This window comes from Gracilinanus agilis, chromosome 6 (genome assembly GCF_016433145.1).
Source record: "Gracilinanus agilis isolate LMUSP501 chromosome 6, AgileGrace, whole genome shotgun sequence".
NCBI classification, from domain to species: Eukaryota; Metazoa; Chordata; class Mammalia; order Didelphimorphia; family Didelphidae; genus Gracilinanus; species Gracilinanus agilis.
Genome location: NC_058135.1, coordinates 276303009 through 276325117, shown reverse-complemented (window position 1 = coordinate 276325117; position 22109 = coordinate 276303009). Strand labels below are relative to the sequence as shown.

At 33.3% G+C, this 22109-nt stretch overlaps 1 protein-coding gene across 1 annotated transcript; it reads right to left on the bottom strand.

The window, feature by feature from the left end:
* Positions 1–17945: 17945 nt before the first annotated feature.
* LOC123251587 (olfactory receptor 8J3-like) lies at positions 17946–18893 on the bottom strand. The gene has a single exon (XM_044680888.1). The coding sequence runs from the start codon at positions 18891–18893 to the stop codon at positions 17946–17948; it is 948 nt and encodes a 315-aa protein (XP_044536823.1).
* Between the last annotated feature and the right edge of the window lie 3216 nt (positions 18894–22109).

Here is a 22109-nt window from a genome sequence, read left to right as displayed (position 1 = left end):
TTGTAACCTCAGGGAGTGGAGTGACAGCTATAAGGCCTAGCATTCCATCTCTGAGAAATGAAAAGCTTCAGAAATGTTCTAAGTTTATTTGTGTAAAAAGTGGACTCAATAAAAATCCTGTATCAGCTCAGTTCTGGTTTACAATCTGAAATATGTCCAAAGATCCTAGTCTCAGAGTTAGGAGTGTCTAATAAATTCCCAGTTACCAGCTTAAAGGACTCTAACCAATTCTATGACAATTGTAAGCACTGGGACAGAAATGTAATCTTATGTAACAAAGGTGCCTAAGCATTTTGCTTAAGGAATCCTCCCCTTTGATTAAAATTCCTTAAAATAGTCTCCCTCTATTCCTATACTTAATTAGATTGATGTTTTTAAATAACTCTCAATGTTTGCATTTTGTAAATTGCTTACATTAGGTAACCATAAACAAGTCATTGACCCTTTTTTATCTGTTTGATAACTTATAAAATGAAGATAATCATATCAACTGACTCACAGTGTAACTGTGAGAATCAAATGAGATTGTGCAGGCAAAGAGATATTAAAGCTCCACACATAGTCAAGCAAGTTATTATCATCATCATTACTGTCAACACAAATCTATCTCAGTGTCCCTTGAAACCAGAGAATTACTGTTCAGATGAGCAAATAAGATGGATTATGGAAAGCTCATTCAATGTCAAATTCTATTAAATGGAGTCCTATTCACTAATTGACAGCTAGTATACATTTCAGTGATGATCTTTTGAAGTCAATTCAACTTTTTGTCCATTAGATTATGTATAAGATTGAGATGGATAAAGATAAGACTGACAAAAGAAAGTTATCACTTGGACCCTCAAGATGATGGATGATGAGGGAGGAAATTTTACTGACACATTGAATTTCCTCTCCATAGACTTTGCCATACAACTTCCAAAATGTCTTATTCATTGACAGACTAGAAATGATGACAAGCTTTTCCACCTGGGGTGTCTGTAATAATTATCTCGTTTCAGAAATTGCTATCTATTTTTATTCTTTAAAACATCCAAACTGCCTCGAATTCTAAAATCTATGGCATAATTGGAAAGATCTTTTGAATCAGGAGGCTCTGTGATATCAAGATGTGAAGCTAGGGATCTGTAGGAGTTCCATTGTTAAATGGCACAATTGAGATGATCATAAACATAGAATAACATTATCTGCTTGCCTAGAATGGAGAAACTGCTCTGCTTAATCAGGTTTGTTCTATTTTCATCTGTTTAAAGGAGATGTTATGAGTTTCTAAGGCCCCTGAGACATTATCCCTGAAACACTGAGAATGTTTAACAAATTTCCAATCATCATTAGAGAGGTTGCCAGAAGTATTTGTGATCAAAACATTTACCTGCCATTTTAGATTATTTCTTTTGCTGATTAATCATTCTTATCCCATTCAGAGATGCACTGATATTCATGATATTGCCAATTCAAGGCCCCAACAGGAAGGATTTTGTATTCTCCATTGATATAACTTTGGAGTTCTAGAGCAGTTCCTTTTTGCTTTCTGTGAGCCTTACTGTTCTGACTTCTAGAAACTTTGAAAAGACTATTTTTAACTCTATTTCATGTACAGACATATCACATACAATATATACATATATTTACATATGTTTCCATATAAACATATGGATAGTATATACATCTGATATATCTGTGTGATGTCATATATACACAGTTCCTTGGACATAGAAATAAATATTTAACAAATGATTAATACTTAATAAGTGTTTGTTAATTAGTCAAACATGCTTTCATGATTTTTTATTTATGTGGGGTGGATCCTACCTTTCCCAATGAGGGAGGACAGATGCCTCTCTTAGTAGTAAGTCTTCAAATGTTACTCTGGCTGAAAAAGTCATCACCCTCAGGTCAATTCGATAATGCAATTCTTTATCAATTCTGATCCTGAAAATACAGATACCCAGACTATATTTGTCCTGTACTTCAAAGGTTTTATGAATAGAATAGAAAAAATAGAAATAGTGTTTTAAAATGTTATAACATAACTTAAAAGTTATAACTTATCTCATTATTATTTACATTAACAAAATGGACAGATTTAATGTCATATTAATAATTGTAAACATTTGAGGTCTTTTTTGTTTCCATTCCATTTACATAGAATTTACCACAAAATTATGTAGAATAACTTTATAGAATTTGTAATTTTACATACTTATAGGAGAATGCACTATTATATTTCAATTAGATAATTTAAATTTGATTTTTGAATATTTCCTACATATGCCTTGTGAGCATGTTCCTAATAATTTATAAACAATACATAAGCAAACCTATAATGCTTCAAATATTAGCATGGTATTGTTGCAAAGGGAAATAATCTTTGTAATATAATTGTGAAATTATTTACTATTATAGGCAGTAATTTTTTAGCTAATAAATCATGATCTATTCCCCAAAAATATTCAAAGGTTAAGGAAATATTAAATTGGAATGACTGTAGTAAAAGAAATAAGAGTCACATATAGTTAGTAGAAAAAGGTAGGTTTACACTTGACTATTTCTACTCATGGGGTACTAGATTTCTGCTTTCATTTTGGTTCTGAGACCTTTGATTCAATTCATTTATTATTATCTCATTGTCTTCCATTCCTAGCAATTTATCATCTTTCAACATTGCATTATTACAACACCTACCTCAGCTAAATCTCTTTCCTTATTCAAATATTTATCAGTTTGCATCTTTTTAAAGATTTGACAAGGGTTGTTGAAGACTCTATTCAGAGCTTCAAACACATCCTTTTTCTTTAGGTAATAGATCATAAGATTCAGAATGGTGATTGCTAGTGTATAGAAAATTGACACTGATTTGGCAGTATGAGTGGTTAACTGGGCCTGCAAGAACATGAAAAAGAGTGTCCCATAAAAAATTAACAAACAAAAACCAAGTAACAACCATTATCCAGTCAGTAAAGGTGGCAAAGCCTTTCTGACTCCCTTCTAAAGAACATATGTAGAAAGAGGACACAATTGCAATTGGCATGGAAATTACAAGAATGGAAGCTAAAGAGGGGAAAGCTAACATTTCTGGAATGTGGTTGCCAGGGCAAGATGAAGCCAGCATAATTTTATACTCAGGAATTAGTAAAGATATTGACTCATAGCAGGCTCTTAATCTATGATTATTGAGCAATAGACTGACAAATCCAATCCTTCTAAGGAAACAAATCCTAACATTAATGTCCAATGGGTGATTTTAGTGAAATCATGCTTGATATAAGCATGTAATAATTATGTGAATATTTCCAAAAATAAATGCAGTACCAGACTGAGTTAATTGAAGCATAATGAATATATTGAACATTGAATATATTGGAGCAAGAGTCACAGTCTCCTCTGCTTGGGTATAATCTCAAGTTTGTTTCATTTCTGGGAACAATAATTTAGGAAATATATTGACAACATAGCAAATATCTTTGATGGCAAAAACACTTGAAACTTTACCATGTAAATATTAGGTAAAGGAATTGAGAATGATTAACCCAAAAAAAGGAGACTTCAAATTGGATGGGATAAGTGTATCTGTTTTCAAAAATTAAAAACTAATACATTTTTTGGTTCTGCTTGTCTCCTCAAGGTAAAAATAAAAACAATATTTTAAAAGTGGCAGAAAATCAAATTCTGACTAAATTAAAGGAAAAATTAAAAAAAATTCAAACTTCAAAACTGAAATAATCTATTTGAGGGGGCTGAAACTTTGTCAGCATGGGAGTTCTTCAATTAAAGACTTCAGGGGCAGCTGGGTAGCTCAGTGGAGTGAGAGTCAGGCCTAGAGACAGGAGGTCCTAGGTTCAAACCTGGCCTCAGCCACTTCCCAGCTGTGTGACCCTGGGCAAGTCACTTGACCCCCATTGCCCATCCTTACCAATCTTTCACCTATGAGACAATACACCGAAGTACAAGGGTTAAAAAAAAAAGACTTCAGGTAAAAGTTATTTAAATATATAATCCACACAATTGACTATAGGAGAAGACTTCTGAAACTGTGTAAGTGAAGGACTGATAGAAAAGATGCTAAAATAATAAGTTGGATTGTGGTATGTTTCAGGATTTCAGTACTTCAAGTCCAGTCCAAGTCCAAGTCCAACTTTAACATAAAGTTAAAAGTCAAGAAATGGCCCGAAAATTAGAGGAACAACAATAACATAAAATAATTTTGTCTGTAAAAAATTATTATGATGGCAGGAAAAATCAAGATAAAATTAAGACATAGTCAAGCTTGTGATGGCAAACCTTTTAGAGACTGTGTGCTGTGCTCCTCCTCACCAGACACCATGCTAAAATATCAACAAAAATGTTCAAGGAAAAATACTGTTTGTACCACAGCCCAATAAGAATTTCTGGAAAAGAAAAAGAAAATGATGAATGGTTGAGGAAGGAATGTGAAAAGAATTGAAAGTGATTTAAGAAAATCATGAATTAACAACTTGGCAAAAGAGGCACAAAATACTGAAGAAAACATTATCTTAAAAAAGACTTATCATAATAAAAGAGGCACATAAATGTTCTGAAGGAAAGAATGCCTTAAAAAGAAGAGGTAAAATGGAAAAAGAAATATAAAAATTCCTAGAAAAAAAGATTATTTTTAAAAAACTAGAATTGATCAAATGGAAAGAAAAAAAAAGATGTACACAAAATCACTGAAGAAAACAATTATTTTAAAAATTAGAATTTTTTAGGTGAAATTTAATGACTCATGAGACAAATAGAAACAATAAAGTAAATTTAAAAGAATGAAAAAAAGAAAATGTAAATTTTGTGAATCAATTGACATAGAGAATAGTTTCATGAGAGATCATTTAAGAATTTTTGAACTATCTGAAAGGCATGATCAAGCAAAGAGCTTAGACATCATTTTTCAAAAATTTATGGAAGAGAATGTCTTTGATATCTTGAATCCAGAGAACAAAATTGAAGTTTTTAAGAATCTGCCAATTGCCTCCTGAACTAAAATGAAAACTCTCATGAATATTATAGCCAAATTTTAGAGCTTTCAAATAAGAGAAAATTACTTTAAAGAGCTCAAAAGAAAAACAAAATTCTCATATTGAGGAACCACACTCCAGATCTCAAAAATTTATCAGTTTCCATGTTAAAGGAGCAGTAGTCTCAGAATACTATATTCCTGAAGGCTAAGGTACAAGGATTTCCACCAAAAGTAATCTATTCAGAGAACTAAGATGAATTTTCTCATTATCCCATCCCAAACAACTTTAAAATAATGTCTCAAACAAATTTTGAAGCAGCATAGCTGACAAAAAGCCAGAATGCGATATTTTTATATCCTACAAAACCTTGGGATTTTGGTAGAAATTAATGACACTGAGGAAGTTGCCTATCCAAAGTCCAGAGACACAAAACTTGTGGATAAAATGGCATAAGGATATAATCCAATTTTTAGAAAGCTAAATTAAAGCTATCTCTAATCACATGACATTTCTTTAAATAACTATTGACAAGTGAAAGGCAAATTAAAATAACTCTGGCACTACCTCATACCTATCAGAAATGACAAACATTGGAGAAAATGAGGGGAAAAAATGGGTACTGTAATAATATGTTGTTGGAGTAGTCAACTGATCAAACCATTTTGGAGAACAGTTTGGAACTACCAAAATGCTACAGAACTGTGCCCACCTTTTGATCCAGTAATATTACTTTTAACTCTATATCAATAGGTCAAAGAAAAAAGCTCTACATTTACAAAATATTTAGAATAGCTCTTTTTTGGTATCAAAACAATTGTTAATAGAGGGGGCAATAATCAATTGAGAAATGATTGAACAAATTGTGACATATGATTGTGATGAAATACAATTGTGTTGTGGAAAATGACAAGGGGTTAGTTTTAGAAAAACATCATAATATCAACATGAATTGATAATAAATTAAAAATAAAGTAAGAGCTGGGACATGATTATGCATAGTAACAACAATGTTGTACTGATAATCAATAGTGAAAGATCAATACAATGATCTAAGGCAATTCATGCATATATGCATATATAATTTCAGTTTAATAAAAATATGTTTTGTATGATTTCTTAGAGATAATTGACTTCCTATTGCTTTCTATTTCTATGGGAGGAGGTGAATGGGAAGTAAAGAGAGAATATTGAACTCAAAATATAAAAAGAGAATGTCTAAAATAAATGAATATTAAAAGAATAAAGACTGCTTCTAAATACAATTCAAAATTACAAGTATAGATTTTAAAATCTTACTGATCTGACATTGTAGATGATGTCTACAGTCCTTTCTTGGACATTGAAGCTGATGGATACCTTTTTTTCAGGCATTCAAACAGTAGGAGCATTAAAGCTGCTCAGTTATCACCACTAAATCCAGAAGTAATATGGTAACTCCAAGGTGCAAGAGACTATCAAGCTAATTAGAGAGGAGGAATGAACCCAGCCCCAAAATGAAGGAAATCAAGCACTAGGAGTGGGATCAGACCATGACTGGAAAGTGAAACTTTCAGTTTGGAAAAAATAGGAAGGCTTCTCTCTCTCCCTGTCTGACTGTTTCTCACATATATGTATGCATATATTTTTACATATACAAACACATCCATATTAAACAATATTAAAACACCCATGTATGTGTATACTCATATATATATATATCACACTTATATGCACACACACTGATAGGTATTTACATGTGTGCATGTATATGCACATATGATACATACACACGTAAATACATATCAATATATGTATGTATGCATACACACATATATATGTGTATGTATATATATATACATACACATATATATGTATATATATAAAGCTGGCATGTTTCTGTATACCAGATTAGATTTACAATCTTACTTTGTTTTTTCTCCCTTGTTATATACACCAAAAACTAATTTTAGCTAATTTTTTAAGGAAATCTACCTAATATTAGGTTATCACTTTGAAATTTCTAGAATTTTATAAGAGGAAAAGGTTCTTTAGCATGTCTATTTCAATTTCCAACAAAAAGGATTATCTTATATAGTAACTCAACTCTGTCTGATCATGTCAACTTTCTTGAACCCTTATTTAAGTCAGTTTATTACCTTTAGAAGAAACTCTGACCCTTCTCAAGGATTATTGTGTCAATTTTCTACAAAAAAGATTTCCATGAATAATTAAATTTAGATTTGTCTTTACGATAAACACAAACTCTCCACTTTGTAATCTTTATTCTTAGCAGACTCTCATATCTGATGATCAATGTCTTTTTTCTTCTTGGAGAAATCCAAGACTCATTTCACACAATAACTAAATCTATCATTTTAGTTGCTTACTCACCAGTAATTGGTACATTAAATGAGTCAAAATTGTGGGACTTTTTGGAATCTATAGATTTCAAATTCCTTTGCTTTAAAGTTCCAAACAGTATGGCAGAAATCATAAGAGTAATTAAAACAATGGTAAAATCTCACAGGAAGTTAACATGGTAGAGAACTTATTTATTTTACTGTTCATCCAATTTATTATAATACTATTTAAATCCATCTTTATGAAATCTGCATCCAAAATGTTGCCTGAATTCAATAATTCTTTTTGAATCCTAGAGATGGCTACAAGGAATTTGGAGATCTACCAAAACATTCTTACATTGAGTGTCCACATCCAGATTTTGTTTGGGGTCCACTCAAGCCCTTGTTTTAGGTTGTCTTCTCTTTTGGTTTTACACTAATTATATTGTTGACATTTACTCATCTCCAGCTCAATCTTTCTTCCTTTCAAGTTACCCTATTAGCAAAAGTACCTAAGTGCTTATGTTCAATCTATGGACATATATCTTGCATAATGTAAAACCTTCCAGATTATGGACAGAATGGAGCCTAGAGTTCTTTTACATCTTGTTCTCCTTTGCTACATGACCTAATAATTTTTTCCCAAAATTTCTTTCAATTTCTCAAAATTTTCAAATTTATTTCAAAATTTGAGGGTTTTTTCTCATGGAAAACAATTTAGAACTCAAATGATCGAAGAAAAAACATCTCCATTGCAGTGACTGATGAGAATGAGCACAATAGTGAGAAAATCTACTAGGTTATATTTTGAAATTGATTCTATTTTGTATCACTACTGACATCTGCATAGCCGTCTTGGTCAAGTTTCTTTATCTCTGAGTTAAGCCCAGAGGTTCATGAGTTCAGAAGTTCAGTTTTCCTCTTTGAATCAAGTTTCCAGACAAATCACTTTCATTCCTAGAAAGTACACTGTCTCTATTCCACTATTTGTATTTTTATGAGAAAACTGTTATCTACATGTCATTTGTTATTCTTTCACATGGACTTAAATCTATCAGAATTTTCCAAGGTGGAAAGATGGGTTTTTGTGAGCCAATATTCCAGATTTCCAATCAATTATATTGTCCTCCATGTTTGTGATGCTTTGAACTTTGTAACTAGTTATGTGTGGTGTTTTTTTTTTTTTCTTATGATGCTGCCTTCTAAGTTTTGGTTTGCTGTTGCTTCTGTCTATAAAAATGATCTCTAAATCCTAATTTGTGATCCTTTGGATTCCTGAGAACCTAAAAGCTCTTGTTATTGGTAACTGCTAGCCTCCCTAATAACCTGTCAAAACTTTGTGCCTCATCCCCCACCATAAAAATAACTGATTCACTCAAAATATAGACATTCTACATTTTATTTCTCCCATGAATTTTTCTCATGTATATCTTCTTTCACAACATGATGAATATGGAAATCTATATCATATGATAAGACAATCTTATTCTCAAACAAGATTTGCAACTGTTAAAGGCTGCAAAATAAATATACTACTTTTATCATTTTACTTGCCATCTTGGGGAAGGAAGAAGTGTAGAAGGAAATGGGAGATTAGGGATTAAAAAAACTAAGAAAACTATTATCACAAGTTGTATCAACATGTAAAAAAGTTTTAAAAAATTTCCTGATTTAGTTTACCCTAATTTTGATTGCCACTGTGGGTAGCCCCTAGAATCAGTCTGAGATATGAGAATGACATATCCACAGAAATTCAAGAAGCAATCAAGACCCAAGGAAAAGGTCATCAACAAACCAGGACAAAGCTGAGAATTCCTCTTATTTCTTGTTTCCTATGATAAAATAAAGGACCATACCTTTTCAATACTTTGAATATTATTCCTCAGCTTCACTCCAATGCATTTCCTAGTTATGAATTTCTACAGCGATTAGCCTTCTTATAACATAATCATTGTGCCTTATGCTTCCAAGAGTATACTTTGGGAATTTTTCATCCCCCTTCTGGCACCCAAATCTCTAAGCAGAAGATATGTACTTTATTCTCATATTTTTCATGGTCTTTGTCTTCCTCTTACAGTACTCTAGTTTGACCTATTCTGACATAAACAGTAACCAAGTTCTAGAACATAATCGTTTATTGTACCAACCAGGAGCTGGATTGGGAATGAGAGAAAAATTATCATCAATTACCCTAAGCCACCAAGTGTCATCATCTGTGGGTGGCAATAAATCTTTGCCCCAAACTACCCAGCTCACTCTTTCACTCCAGAAAATACAAGCCTTTTGTCATTAGAATATTAGAAGTAGACTCCAAGGATTACAATCTCCAAAACAACCTATAGTCTATACTATCTACCCAATACCAATGAAAAAAAAAGTCTTATAGTAATATATATTTCTGGAGGACATTCAGGTTCTGAGGATGATTTCAGTTAAAATATTATTTCTATTAAGGTAATGAATATTTGAGTTCTTGACACAAACCTCTTGACCATTTTCTCCCCTTAATCATTCAATGCTTTATCTTGATTGTTCATTGCTTCCAAAAATATCCTCAATCCTCCAATCCTTTTTGCTTCACATCATTCTTTGTTCCCCTCCTCAGTACTACTTGGTAGTATATTAAACTAGTTGTAGTCAAAGAAAGCAAAACAATAGCTAAAACTTCCCAGGAAATATGTAATTGAGAGTCTAGGTTTTTTTTTTCTTTTAACTATTAAATATAGTCTTCTCAAACCCAGTGGAAATTATTAGGTTCCTTAGGGTAGAGCATTCCATTATTAATTCAAGTAATAAAGAGTTGTTCCTAATTCTTTATCTCCTTCCTAAGTCTACTTATATCTGAAAGACACTATGACACAAATAATTTGAGTTAGGAAGTCCTGCTGCGACTGCTAATGAAAGAAGAACAAAACTGAGAATCTTTCCCTAATCCCTATTTTCCTCCCACTGATTAGCTGTGTGATTCAACTCATGTTAAGTTCTTAGTATCTGACACAGTTCTTTAAGAGCTTGAATAATAGTTGCCAGTTTATCAGGGACATTTGAATAGAGTTTGGGGAAAAAAAGCCCAAAATAAAAAAAATCAATAGCTTTTTTTCTGTTAGAGTTATAATTTATTTCATAGAAAAGGGATTTGAACTGTAGTCCATCCATGGGCTCATCTAAGCACCAGGAAGACAGAAATAATATTTGTTTTTTAAGTAGTGACTATCTATGTAACATAATGGCAGCTTGAATAGCACATTGAAAGTTAGTTTGCTTTTTATCACATTGGCTTCCTATGGTAAAACAAGTCAGAAAGAAATACTCTGCTGTAGTTCAACTTACCTGTTGAGAAAAACTGTGTCCTGAATTCGTATGACCTAGTCCTATGAAAGTTGCTAAAGTTTTTGCTTGTGTGCCGGAAATAATTGGAGGCCTCTTCTGAGAAATAAATTGCATGTTATTTCTTCAGCTTTATATATATAATTTAGAAAGAAAAAAAACCCTCAAATATCTGGTCCCTTCCCCAGGGGAACAAAGACACATTAGGGAATTGTTACTTAGGCCTCTTGCCAAATCTTCTTTGTCCCCAAGTGAATATATGAAAACACTTTGAAAATTAGAGTTATTATTTGTATAAATATATTTTTCTTTTCGACTATTATTAGGGTTTTTTTAACACATAGAAAATTTGGCCAAAGGGGCAAATGTTAGATTGCTCAGTCTCCATTCTAACAGATCTCATCCTGAATGGTCCACATTCGTTCCCACTGCCACTCTCACTTCCCCTTCCTTCCTGATATGCTCCCTCTTATCCTTCTCTTTGAAATTTACCATCATTTAGAAAATTAATATTTGCAAATTAAGAATCTGTTCAACATTATCCTACTTTCAGGTATATATTTGACTGGTCATGGTCACATGGACTTCACATGAAAGTAATCAATTCTGATTATCTATCCATTTGGCAACCTTGATTAAAATGTGATTGATCAGAAGGACCTGGAAAAGTCCATTCAAGTAAGGCTGGAGACTATATATATGTCTTTCTGAAGTTGTGATTCCACATGTAAATTACTGCATGTCTTTCAAAGGCACAGTTTATACCAGGGCTGCCTCCTTCCATATCTATGGAAGAAAACTAGATAGAGAGATAATGTATCTTATTGAGCTTTCATCCTCTAGACAAACACACATATTCGGAGCTTCTAGCCCCAGAATAGTAATAGTAGCCTATCAAATAGAATTTTTAAAGGTGATAATCCATAATCCTTTGTGCAGTTATTTCCATATTGGAACATAAGGCAAAATATGAGGCCTTTTTTAAATGTGTTTCCTGATAGAGTTTTCCCATTAAGGGTCTTTGTATTCCCATTAGACATTCTACTCTTCCTTAATATTATTGGCTTTAAGATGTGTGAAGGTTCAGGGCTATCTCCAAATAAGTTGAAGAGTTGTTTATTATTTCTTTGGTACAATGTGGTCCTTGGTCAGTCAGTAGTACATGGTAGGACAAATCTTGGTACATCCTGGATCAGAACCTTAGTACTATACTTGTTGTTATGAGTATCACTAGAAAAGCCTCTCCTGTGGTTCAATTAGGGTCTATCTACCAAAACAGCAACTAGTTGGTGTAGTAGATTGTGTCAGGTCTGAAGTCAAGAAGACATCTTTCTGATTTCAAATCTATCCCAGACACTTATTAGCTATGTGACCCTGGACAAGTCACTTAACCCCATTTCCTCATTTGTAAAATGAGAAAGAAATAGCAAACCACTCCAGTATATTTTTCAAGAAAAGCCTAAACAGGGTAAAAAAGAGTTGGACGTGATTGAACAACAACAACAAGGCAAGACATATCTGACGCCCACAGACTTTGGGATCAATTCAATAAAGTAAATCTGCAGGTGTTCTGATGGTAATGTCACCTGCTATCTCTCCCTTTTTTGTCATAGTTTTCTTCCTAGAGAAATTGGACTATCAACAAGAATACCACAATGGTTCTCTGCATAAACCTTTTCAGCAAACCATGATTAGCAAACTTGGAGTACAAAGGTCTCAGTTCCCATATATATAGGAAAATGGAGTTGTTGGCACAGCAATCACATTAATTGTTTAGGTGCCATCAGATGTCCACCTGGCACAAATCATGGGCTTTCTTGAAGAATAACTTTGTGTTTGGTCACATAGATGTTAATTCTAGAACTTGTGGCTAAGGAAGAATAGGCAATGATTTGGCTAACATGTAGAATGAAAAATATCTTTGGAAGATCTTGAGAATAGCAATAGACAATCCATTTGGCTATATCATGTTCAAACCCATTGTCATCTTACAAAAATATATCTGTCCTGGGGGCAGCTGGGTAGCTCAGTGGATTGAGAACCAGGTCTAGAGATGGGAGGTCCTAGGTTCAAATCTGGCCTCAGACACTTCCCAGCTGTGTGACCCTGGGCAAGTCACTTGACCCCCATTGCCTACCCTTACCACTCTTCTGCCTTGGAGCCAATACACCGTATTGACTCCAAGATGGAAGGTAAGGGTTTAAAAATATATCTATATATCTGTATCTATATCTATCTATCTTTATATCTCTATATACATATACATATATATCTGTCCTTTGGTGTGGCCCAGGCAATGCATCAAGGAGATGGCCTTGGGCATTGAGATAGATTGGAACAAGTGAGGCATAAGTTATTGGCTTACCATTTGAGGTGATGAAACTGTATTGCTTACACAAGTGACTAGTGGCATGATATGGTCAGTTGTCACTGAGTTAGGTACCAGATTGAATTGACATTAGTAGTCATCAATAAGTCTATGATGTGGCTCTAACATCTGGATGAGAATGATGAATACAACCCTTCCTTGTTTGTAAACAAAAGGAAAAAAGGCTTGTCATTACTTGACAGTCTCAAAAGTGATAGTATCTCTCTTTATAGAGGAAAAGTCTCAGTTTCCCTGGAGCCAGAAACACTAATAGTCCTCTCCACCTTAAAAATTCCACCTAACCAGGCCTCCTGATCCCTTGTGATCAACAGCAAGCCAAGAAGAACTCCTCGCTGCCTAGGTGCTAGGATTCAAAAGTGCTATGGCTAATAGAATTGCCACAGTATTGCTTTACTCTCAGCCAGACCCAAAACAATAGTCACAGATATCTGACAAACTCCAAAGATGCCATTAGCTGGATAATTATCTCAATATGACCTTTTCTTGTCTCTGCTGCTCCATAATTTGATTCAAAGAATTATTTTAAACTTGTTTAGAGGGAAATATTATGAAAGTTCATCTACATTGCTGCTTCTATCATGCTCTGCCCAGTTTGGAGTTATTTTCTTTAGTATATATTGTGCCTTTTAAAAAATATTTTAATACACTTTTTATATTGCAACTAGATATTCTTTTTTAAGTATTTACAGACTGAATTTTAATTTGCATCATTAAAATTTTAGAGGTATAAATAAAGCAATAAAGACCTGACATAGAGAGCATATTTTAATAACTTTCTGATGTGTTAATATTCACAAAGAAAAATTAACAAAGGATAATCACATACCTGTTAGATCTGATTCCAATGCATCTCTTTGTGTTTTTAATCCTTTAATCATTAGGATTCAAAAGATTTCTAAAATTATTCTTGCTGTATTGGGAGCCTAACGCTAGATGGCAGGAAGGTATCTTTTTCACAATGTCCAAAAGATTACATTTCATTTAAAATCTACCAACTACCAACTATTTTCCAAAACTTTAATGATTTTAAAAAGTTAATAAAACTTCTCACATCAATATTAATATATTTCTCATACAGAAAATTTTAGACAAATGAATGCCTAGCTATATCACTCAGAGATCCTTAAATCTTTTTTTTTTTTGTGGGGGGGCATGGCATGGTCTCTTTTGACAGTTGTACCTTTCTAGTACATTTCAAAAGGAAAAAAGTAAAATAAAATGCATTAAATTAAGAAGAAAATAACAATATTTTTTCTTTTAAATCCACATATCACCTATAATCCCAAATTAAATATCCCTGGTTTAGCTTAATATGCTAAGATAAGATTAGATAGTTTCAAGGTCCCATGTCTATACTGATTGAATATGTGACTTTTTGTGAATTACCAACTTTTCAGTACTGAGATAATGCTCTACAACAGTAAAGTGCTAAATAATTGCAGTCAAAATTGGTAGAAAGGTTGCTCACCTGAGGATATCTATATGAACGAAATATGAAATCCTGGAAAAATATAGCCAGAGAGAGGCAAGAGAGTATTTATCATTAAGCAATTATTAAGCATCTACTGTATACCAAGAATTATCTGAGTTATTTTGGATACAAAGATAAAAATTAAATATTCTGACCTGAAATTTGCCTTCTTTTATTACGGACAATATATACATATTAAGCAGCATGTCAACAAGCATTTATTAGGCAATTACTATGTGATAATCACCGTGCTGAGTATAAGAGTCACAAAGAAAGGCTTGATTCAGAGTTCCTGCTCTCAAAGAGCTCACAGTCTTATGGGGGAGACAAGATGTGCCAATAAGATATATCCAAGATCAATTGCAAATAACCAACAGATGGAAGGAATCAATATCTAAAAGCATGGGTAGTTTAAATATATAACAAATATTACGTAGTTTTGTGTGGGAAGAAACAGTTAGCCAGGGATGTCAACACTGGTTCTAGGTAAAAGTTGTAGCGTGAACTGTGTCCCAAATGACATAAGAAATTTTATATGGAATAGTTGAGGAAAGAGTACATTTTAGCTACAAGGTGTAGCCATTGCAAAGACATAGAAAGAGGAGATGTCATGTATGTCAAATAACTAGAAGATCATTGGTCACACAATCTATTACATCAATGGTTCTCAATTTTTTCTCTGCAAAATAGAGAGAGAACAGGAGAGACTGAGAGACAAGGGCAAAGGGAGTTAAAAGACAGAAACAAAGAGAAAAAGACAGAGAGAGATAAGGACAGAAAAAAAGATAGAGAGCTTTATTTAAATATCTTCATGTTTTTAACAAATCCCATTTTTTAATGAATATTGTTCCAGTGTGATATGATATAAATCATGAAATACTGCAGTGTGTAAAGAATCAGAACTAAATACCACTTAAAAGGCAAAGGAAAAAATGCATAGGGATCTTAAGCTAATGGGTTCTACAAAATATTTACAATAAAGACTAGGACAAAAGAAGAAGTATGTAGATTATTGTCTGTATGTTCTATGTTCATGACTCAGTGGATATGGTGAGATAGAACATTCATACAGTATGAACAGGATGTATTTGATGAACAACCTCTTACTCCTTTGATATTTATTCTTATAATATTAAGAGAATTAGAAGAATGACCCTACATTTTTAATTGGGTCCCTGAGTTTGATTTACTAAGGATGTGTATTTCCCACAGAAGAGGTGGGCATGGATGGATATCTAGGTTGTCAATTACATTGTTAAACCATACTGATAACATCAAATGTCCATATGAATCCTATTGTGTATATTTTAATATAATCCATTCATATACAAAATGATGAAATGAATTTATTATATGCTTGATTATCTCACCCTTTTAGTTATTCATGTTACAGAAATAACCTCACTGACTGGTAAAATAGAATAAAAAATAGGTCATCTGGATATGTAAATATTCTATTAAAATATTTCTCTAATTTCATCATTAATGGCATCCATTCTTTTTTCAAATCATTATGTGAAGGAATTCTGAAAGGATAATAGAGTTCTGAGACAACTGAAAAAAAAAAGCTAACATCATAACATCATATCACCATATCATAAGAAATGATGGAAAAGTCTGTTGTCATTCTCTCCTCTGACATTGACATGACATTGATCAATGGTTTCATTCCATAACTCCTGGACTATGGCAGTAGCCTGCTGATTATTCTATTTGAAGACAATCTTTTATATTTTTAGCCAACCTTTACTTGGGTATCAAAGTGATCACAAATTTGTGTATATCAGTGACATTTTTCAGTGTCTTCCAATGACATCTAAGATCAAATATAAATTCTCTCTTTGGTATTCAAAACTTTATGTGACCTTCCCCCTCTTAGCTTTCTAGTTTTCTCATTCCTCAGTTCCTAAGCATTTACTCTGCAATCTTGTAGCACTCCTCCCTGCTCTGGCTCAAGAAAGATTCTTCTTCTTCTGTCTCAGGTCATGCTCATATTCACTGCTCTCTATAACTGAAATTATCTCTTTCTTTATATTCACCTCCTGGCTTCCTTCAGATCATAGATAAAGTCCTATCTTCTCGGAGAATTCTATTTTGATCCCTCTTTCTAGCTCAAACCTTCCTTCTATTTGTTATTTTCAAAACATTCTGTATATGACCTGCTCATACCTAGTTCTTTGGAAGTTTTTCCCTCATTAGACCAGTAAATTCTTGTTTGTCACTGTTTGTTGTCTCCTCTGTACTCTGCTCCTTTTCTCCATAGAAGTTATCCAATGTCAGAGGCTTTCTTTGTTTTATCTTGCTTTTTTTGCTATTTGTGGACTGTAATTCTTGGGTGTTGGTAGCCTTTAATGTGTTAGTTTTATCTTCCCTTCTCAGTCAGAAGTCTGAATAAGGAAGGCAGGCAGCAATCAAGCTTCAGAAGAGTTTTTACCCTGAGGCTATTGGGCCACAGGTCTCTGTGCTACCTACACTGCTATGCTCCAAGGATCCCAAGTCTAGCCACTAAGGCTTTGCTCTGTCCTCAGGGGTAAGACTGTGGTGCCTTTAGATTGCCCCCACCTTCACTCTGACTCTGGCATGGTAGGTGGTGTGTGGAGAGGTGATCACCTTGCCCTTTGGTAGGTATAATTTTATCCCCTTATGGTGTGGAAATGCCAAAACCCTGCTTACATTCAAGGCTGCTCTCTACAGTAGAGTCTCTTTTTTCATCTGATTTTGCTTTTTGTCCTTTTGAGATACTTTGTTGTAATCAGTAGTAGGAAGAGTCTAGAAGTTCCTTCTCCACTGCAGTCATCTTAGCCCAGAAGATACCAGGAAATTCTGAAGATCAGTAACTGTCTTTTGCCTTTCTTTTATCCCCAATACTAAGTTCAGGTTCCAGCATGTACTGGGAGCTTAATAATAATTTATTGAATGACTGAAAAATGACATTGACAATTCTGGACACACTACTGGGGGCTTAAGTGAAAATAGAGTATCATTAGATCATTTAAAAATATTAATATCAATAATCAAATGGTTTTAAGCAGATTTATGAAACTTAAGTCCTCTTACCATGAGTTATACCAGCATCAGAGCACACTTAAAACAGATATATTTCTTCTGTATCCACCCATTCTCAGTAGGGTGCCAAATGACTTCCAAGAGATTAAAATTAAGTTTTTAGTTTATAATCTTCTGGTTTACATAAATGATCTGATTTTCCTTCATTCTAGACCGTTTTCTGATTCCCTCAAGCTCATTTCCTCTTATCTTGTTTTTGTTTTGCCTTGCTTCTAAACTTTTGATTATTCCTACTCATGGAATACCAGATCTCTACTTTCATTTCTATTCTGACAATTTTTACATGTATTTAATCCATTATTGCTGCTTGGTTATTAATTCACTACCTGCCCCCATCATACTCTAAATCCTGCCTTATGTTATAAATCTCTTTTTTGACTAAAAGAGATGTGGATTTATATGCTTTTAAGACTTTGGCAAGGACTGGTAAGAACTCGCTTTAGAGCTTCCTTCACATCCTTGTTCCTCAGGCTGTAGATCATAGGATTCAGCATGGGAATGACTAGAGTGTAAAACACTGAGGCCATTTTATCAGTATCTAAGGAATGTTTCGACCCAGGTTGTAAGTACATGAAAAGCAGTGTACCGTAGAAAACAGTGATGGCCATCATATGAGAAGCACAGGTGGAGAAGGCTTTCTTTCTCCCTTCTGCTGAACGTATCCTTAGGATAGCCAAGATGATGTAGAAGTAAGACACCAGGACAACTGTCATGGAAAAGAAGAAATTGGAAGCTGCAGAAATAAAAATTACTGTGTCTGGTAAGTAGGTATCAGAGCAAGATAAAGCCAAAAGAGGGACAGTATCACAGTAAAAATGATTAATGACATTGGAAGAACAGTAGGACATTGAAAAAACACAAGGGGTAACTGTCACTGCAGTTAAGAAGCTATAAATGTATGTAAGGAAAACAAGTAGGATGCAAACCTTTCGTGACACCACAACCATGTATAATAAGGGATTACAAATAGCCACATAACGGTCATAGGCCATGGCTGCCAACATGAAAATCTCAGCAACGATGAAGACTAAGAAGCCTCCCATCTGGGTTGCACACCCATAGTAAGAAATTGTTTTCTTCTCCACCAAGAAATTGATTAGCATCTGAGGAGCAATGACAGTGGAGTTGCCAAGGTTGATGATAGCCAAGTGTCTGAGGAAAAAGTACATGGGAGTTTGAAGTCGAGAATCTATACTAGTGAGTGTGATTATTCCCACATTTCCTGTCACTGTCACACCATAGATCACTAAAAAGATGAAGAAAAGGGGAACTTGAAGATCTGGATGCTCTGAAACTCCAATGAGAATGAATGTGGTCACATGGGAAAGATTTCCTGGAAACATTTTCTGTTGGTTTCAACTGCTGTGGGAATAAATGGAAAGATAATTTAGAAGGTCAAGGATGATTTTCTAGAACTTAAAACTCAAATAAACCACTAAATCCTGGTATAGGTTTTTTTTAGCTCTTTGGAAAAGACTGTCTTAGATTTGGAGAGATTGTTTACCTGATTCCTGAAATATTGTGGAAGGTTCAAAAGAGCTGATTGTTCCATTTTCAATGTGAGAGTTAGAAAAAGCTTAAGTTAGGACTTGATGTATTGGGGTCTTGATTATCTAGATTTAAAAAAGATGGAGAAAAAGTCAATAATGACAGTTAGACTTAAAGATGTATATTGAGCATACCCTCTCCACATATAATTAGCTAGCAAGATGAGAAACTAATATGATGTGTCATCCAGATTCAGGTCTCTGATCCATGAATCAAGAAAATGAATAGATATAGAAATATAAGGCTTATTTTCCTTAGTATTTCATATATATTAGGAGTATGTTAAGCACATAGAAATGGAATCAAATATTTGTAATACACTACATTTAAATTTCACAGAAAGTCTTTCTCAATCCCACTAATTCTAGTACCCTCCCCTCTCATATTCAATTTATCCTATCTATACATACCTATATATCTAATTATATAAATCTATCTATCTATCTATCTATCTATCTATCTATCTATCTATCTATCTATCTATCTATCTGTATATATTATGTAATCATTTCTATGTTGTTTTCCTGATTAGATTGTGCTGTTTTGAAAACAGGCACTGTCTTTTGCCTTTCTTTTTATCCCCAGCAATTTGCAAAGATCTTGACAAAGCTCTTTGTCAATGTTTATTGACCATTTGACTGACAAATTCCTCTCCTTAGAAAATCAGTCAATTTTACATTCTAGTGTTGTTATTTGTCAAGACAATAATTGCTATAGGAGAAAAACACCTGGAAACTTTATTGAATTCATCCTTGAAGTAAGTACATAATAATTATGTGAATGCTTCCAAAAGTGAATAAAATAAGACTAAATTAATGTAAACTTAATATTTGGAGTTAATTGGAGCAGGAATCATAGTGACGTCTGCCCTGATCAAATCTTAACTTTGTTTTATTTGTGGGCACAATATTTTAGGAACATAATGGTGAAATGGCAAAATTTGGGAAGAAAACAGGAAACCTTACCACAGAGCCATTAGGTAAAGAAAATGAAAATGATTAATTTACAGAAGAAAAAACACTTGGAATTTGTTGGGGCCAAAATATCTGTCTTCACAAATTTAAAGAACTACCAAAAAGAAAAATTTTCCTGGTTCTACTTTGTCATTAAGATAAAAATAAGGACAATGCAAAAAGGGGCAGAAAAGCAAAATATGTTAGTTTAAAGGAAAATTATACTAAAAAAATCCGTAATATTTAAGACTGAAATGACCTATTTGAGGACACTGAGACTTTGCCATCACTGGAGTTCTTCAAGTAGAGGCATTAGGTGAGAGACATTTAAAATTCAGAATCCACATAATGGATTGTAGAAAGAGAGTACATTCTGGTCCTGAATAAGTGAAAGGCTGATAGAAAAGAAGTTTAAAATAGCTCAGATGGGGTAGTCATACCTGGATTCTAGAAAACAATGCAAAGGCCTGCTTGTGAATTAATAAATGTTGCCTGAAGGTTTAGAGAATTTTGAGGTTGAGTGGTGGAAAATGTGATCTGATTGGCATGTTCCAGATACAGATTTTTTTTTGTTTCCATCTTTCATTGGCAAAGATAAAGAAACTGAAGTTCAAAGGAGATTATATAAGTTAGATTTTCCAAGTGTCTCTGTGGCACAATGTAATCATAGTAAAAGTAAAGATATTCCAGTGTCCTAAGTTCAAGTTCCACCAGAGTCCTTTCTTGGGGGTTCCCAAGTATTCCACCTAGGTCTAATGAGTTCAACACTGGTCAAAGGAATAGAGTTATAAAAATGTAAATTTCATACAGGAATCTGCTGAAACCAGCCTCTACTGCTCAATTAAATGGCTAACTTTTCTTTGTAATCATCACACTTTGTAAATTGGCACTATAAAGTTCATTTTATTGTTTGGTTGATTATTTAGACTTGTAAAAGTGATGGGAAAATATTAATAATACAAATTGAATTTAAAAATGTATTATGTGTATATTTCAGATTCAGAGAGTCAATTATTAAACATTTCTCACCACATTACTGATTCCATTTCCACATATGTGAAGTAAAATATCCTGAGTACCTCCATTCATCTTTGATCCCAAGTATCCCAAAGATGTGTCACAGAGTAATGTATCATATTGGTAGTCCTGTCTGATGTTGGGTAACTTCAATATTATTGCACTTGTCATACATATTTGTAAGATATAAGCTACTTCAATTGGATCTTGATGGTGAATCAAGGACCTATTATAATCTTAATTTATACTCATTTATATACATACATGATTTTAATATGTTTTAATTTAATTTTTCAATCTCTTCTTGTTTTGGGGAGAATAGATTCATATACCTTATAGCTTAGTGATGGATCCTGTGTCAATTCCAGTGTTGGTATATACTCCTGAGGTGGGATTGTGTAATTGTTTTAAGTCCAAAATCTAAGATCTTTTAAAGTAATTCAGGAAAAGATAATCACCAATACCCTGGACCAGGAAAGCATATCTTCTGGAGAAGATACTATAAGGATGCTAGCAGAAATCAAATGAACTGAACTGAGGGGATGTTGAGCCCTCCATTTATCCTGAAGGTGAACATTTATGTCAAAGGGAATGCCCTCCTAAGGGTCAATTGTCAATGAGCCCATCAATAATTTTTCTTTCCTTTTATTTTATTCCCCAAATTGTTGTAAATCCCATGAAATGTACAATATATTTCTTTTATATATATATATATATATAAATATATATATATATATATATTTCCTTACTAGGGGGATATATATATATATATATATATCCCCCTAGTAAGGAAATATATATATATATATATTTATATATATATATATATATATAAAAGAAATATATTGTACATTTCATGGGATTTACAACAATTTGGGGAATAAAATAAAAGGAAAGAAAAATTATTGATGGGCTCATTGACAATTGACCCTTAGGAGGGCATTCCCTTTGACATAAATGTTCACCTTCAGGATAAATGGAGGGCTCAACATCCCCTCAGTTCAGTTCATTTGATTTCTGCTAGCATCCTTATAGTATCTT

Excerpts from the sequence above, each read along its gene's own strand:
- LOC123251587 (XM_044680888.1), bottom strand. The coding sequence starts at position 18,893 with ATGTTTCCAGGAAATCTTTCCCATGTGACCACATTCATTCTCATTGGA.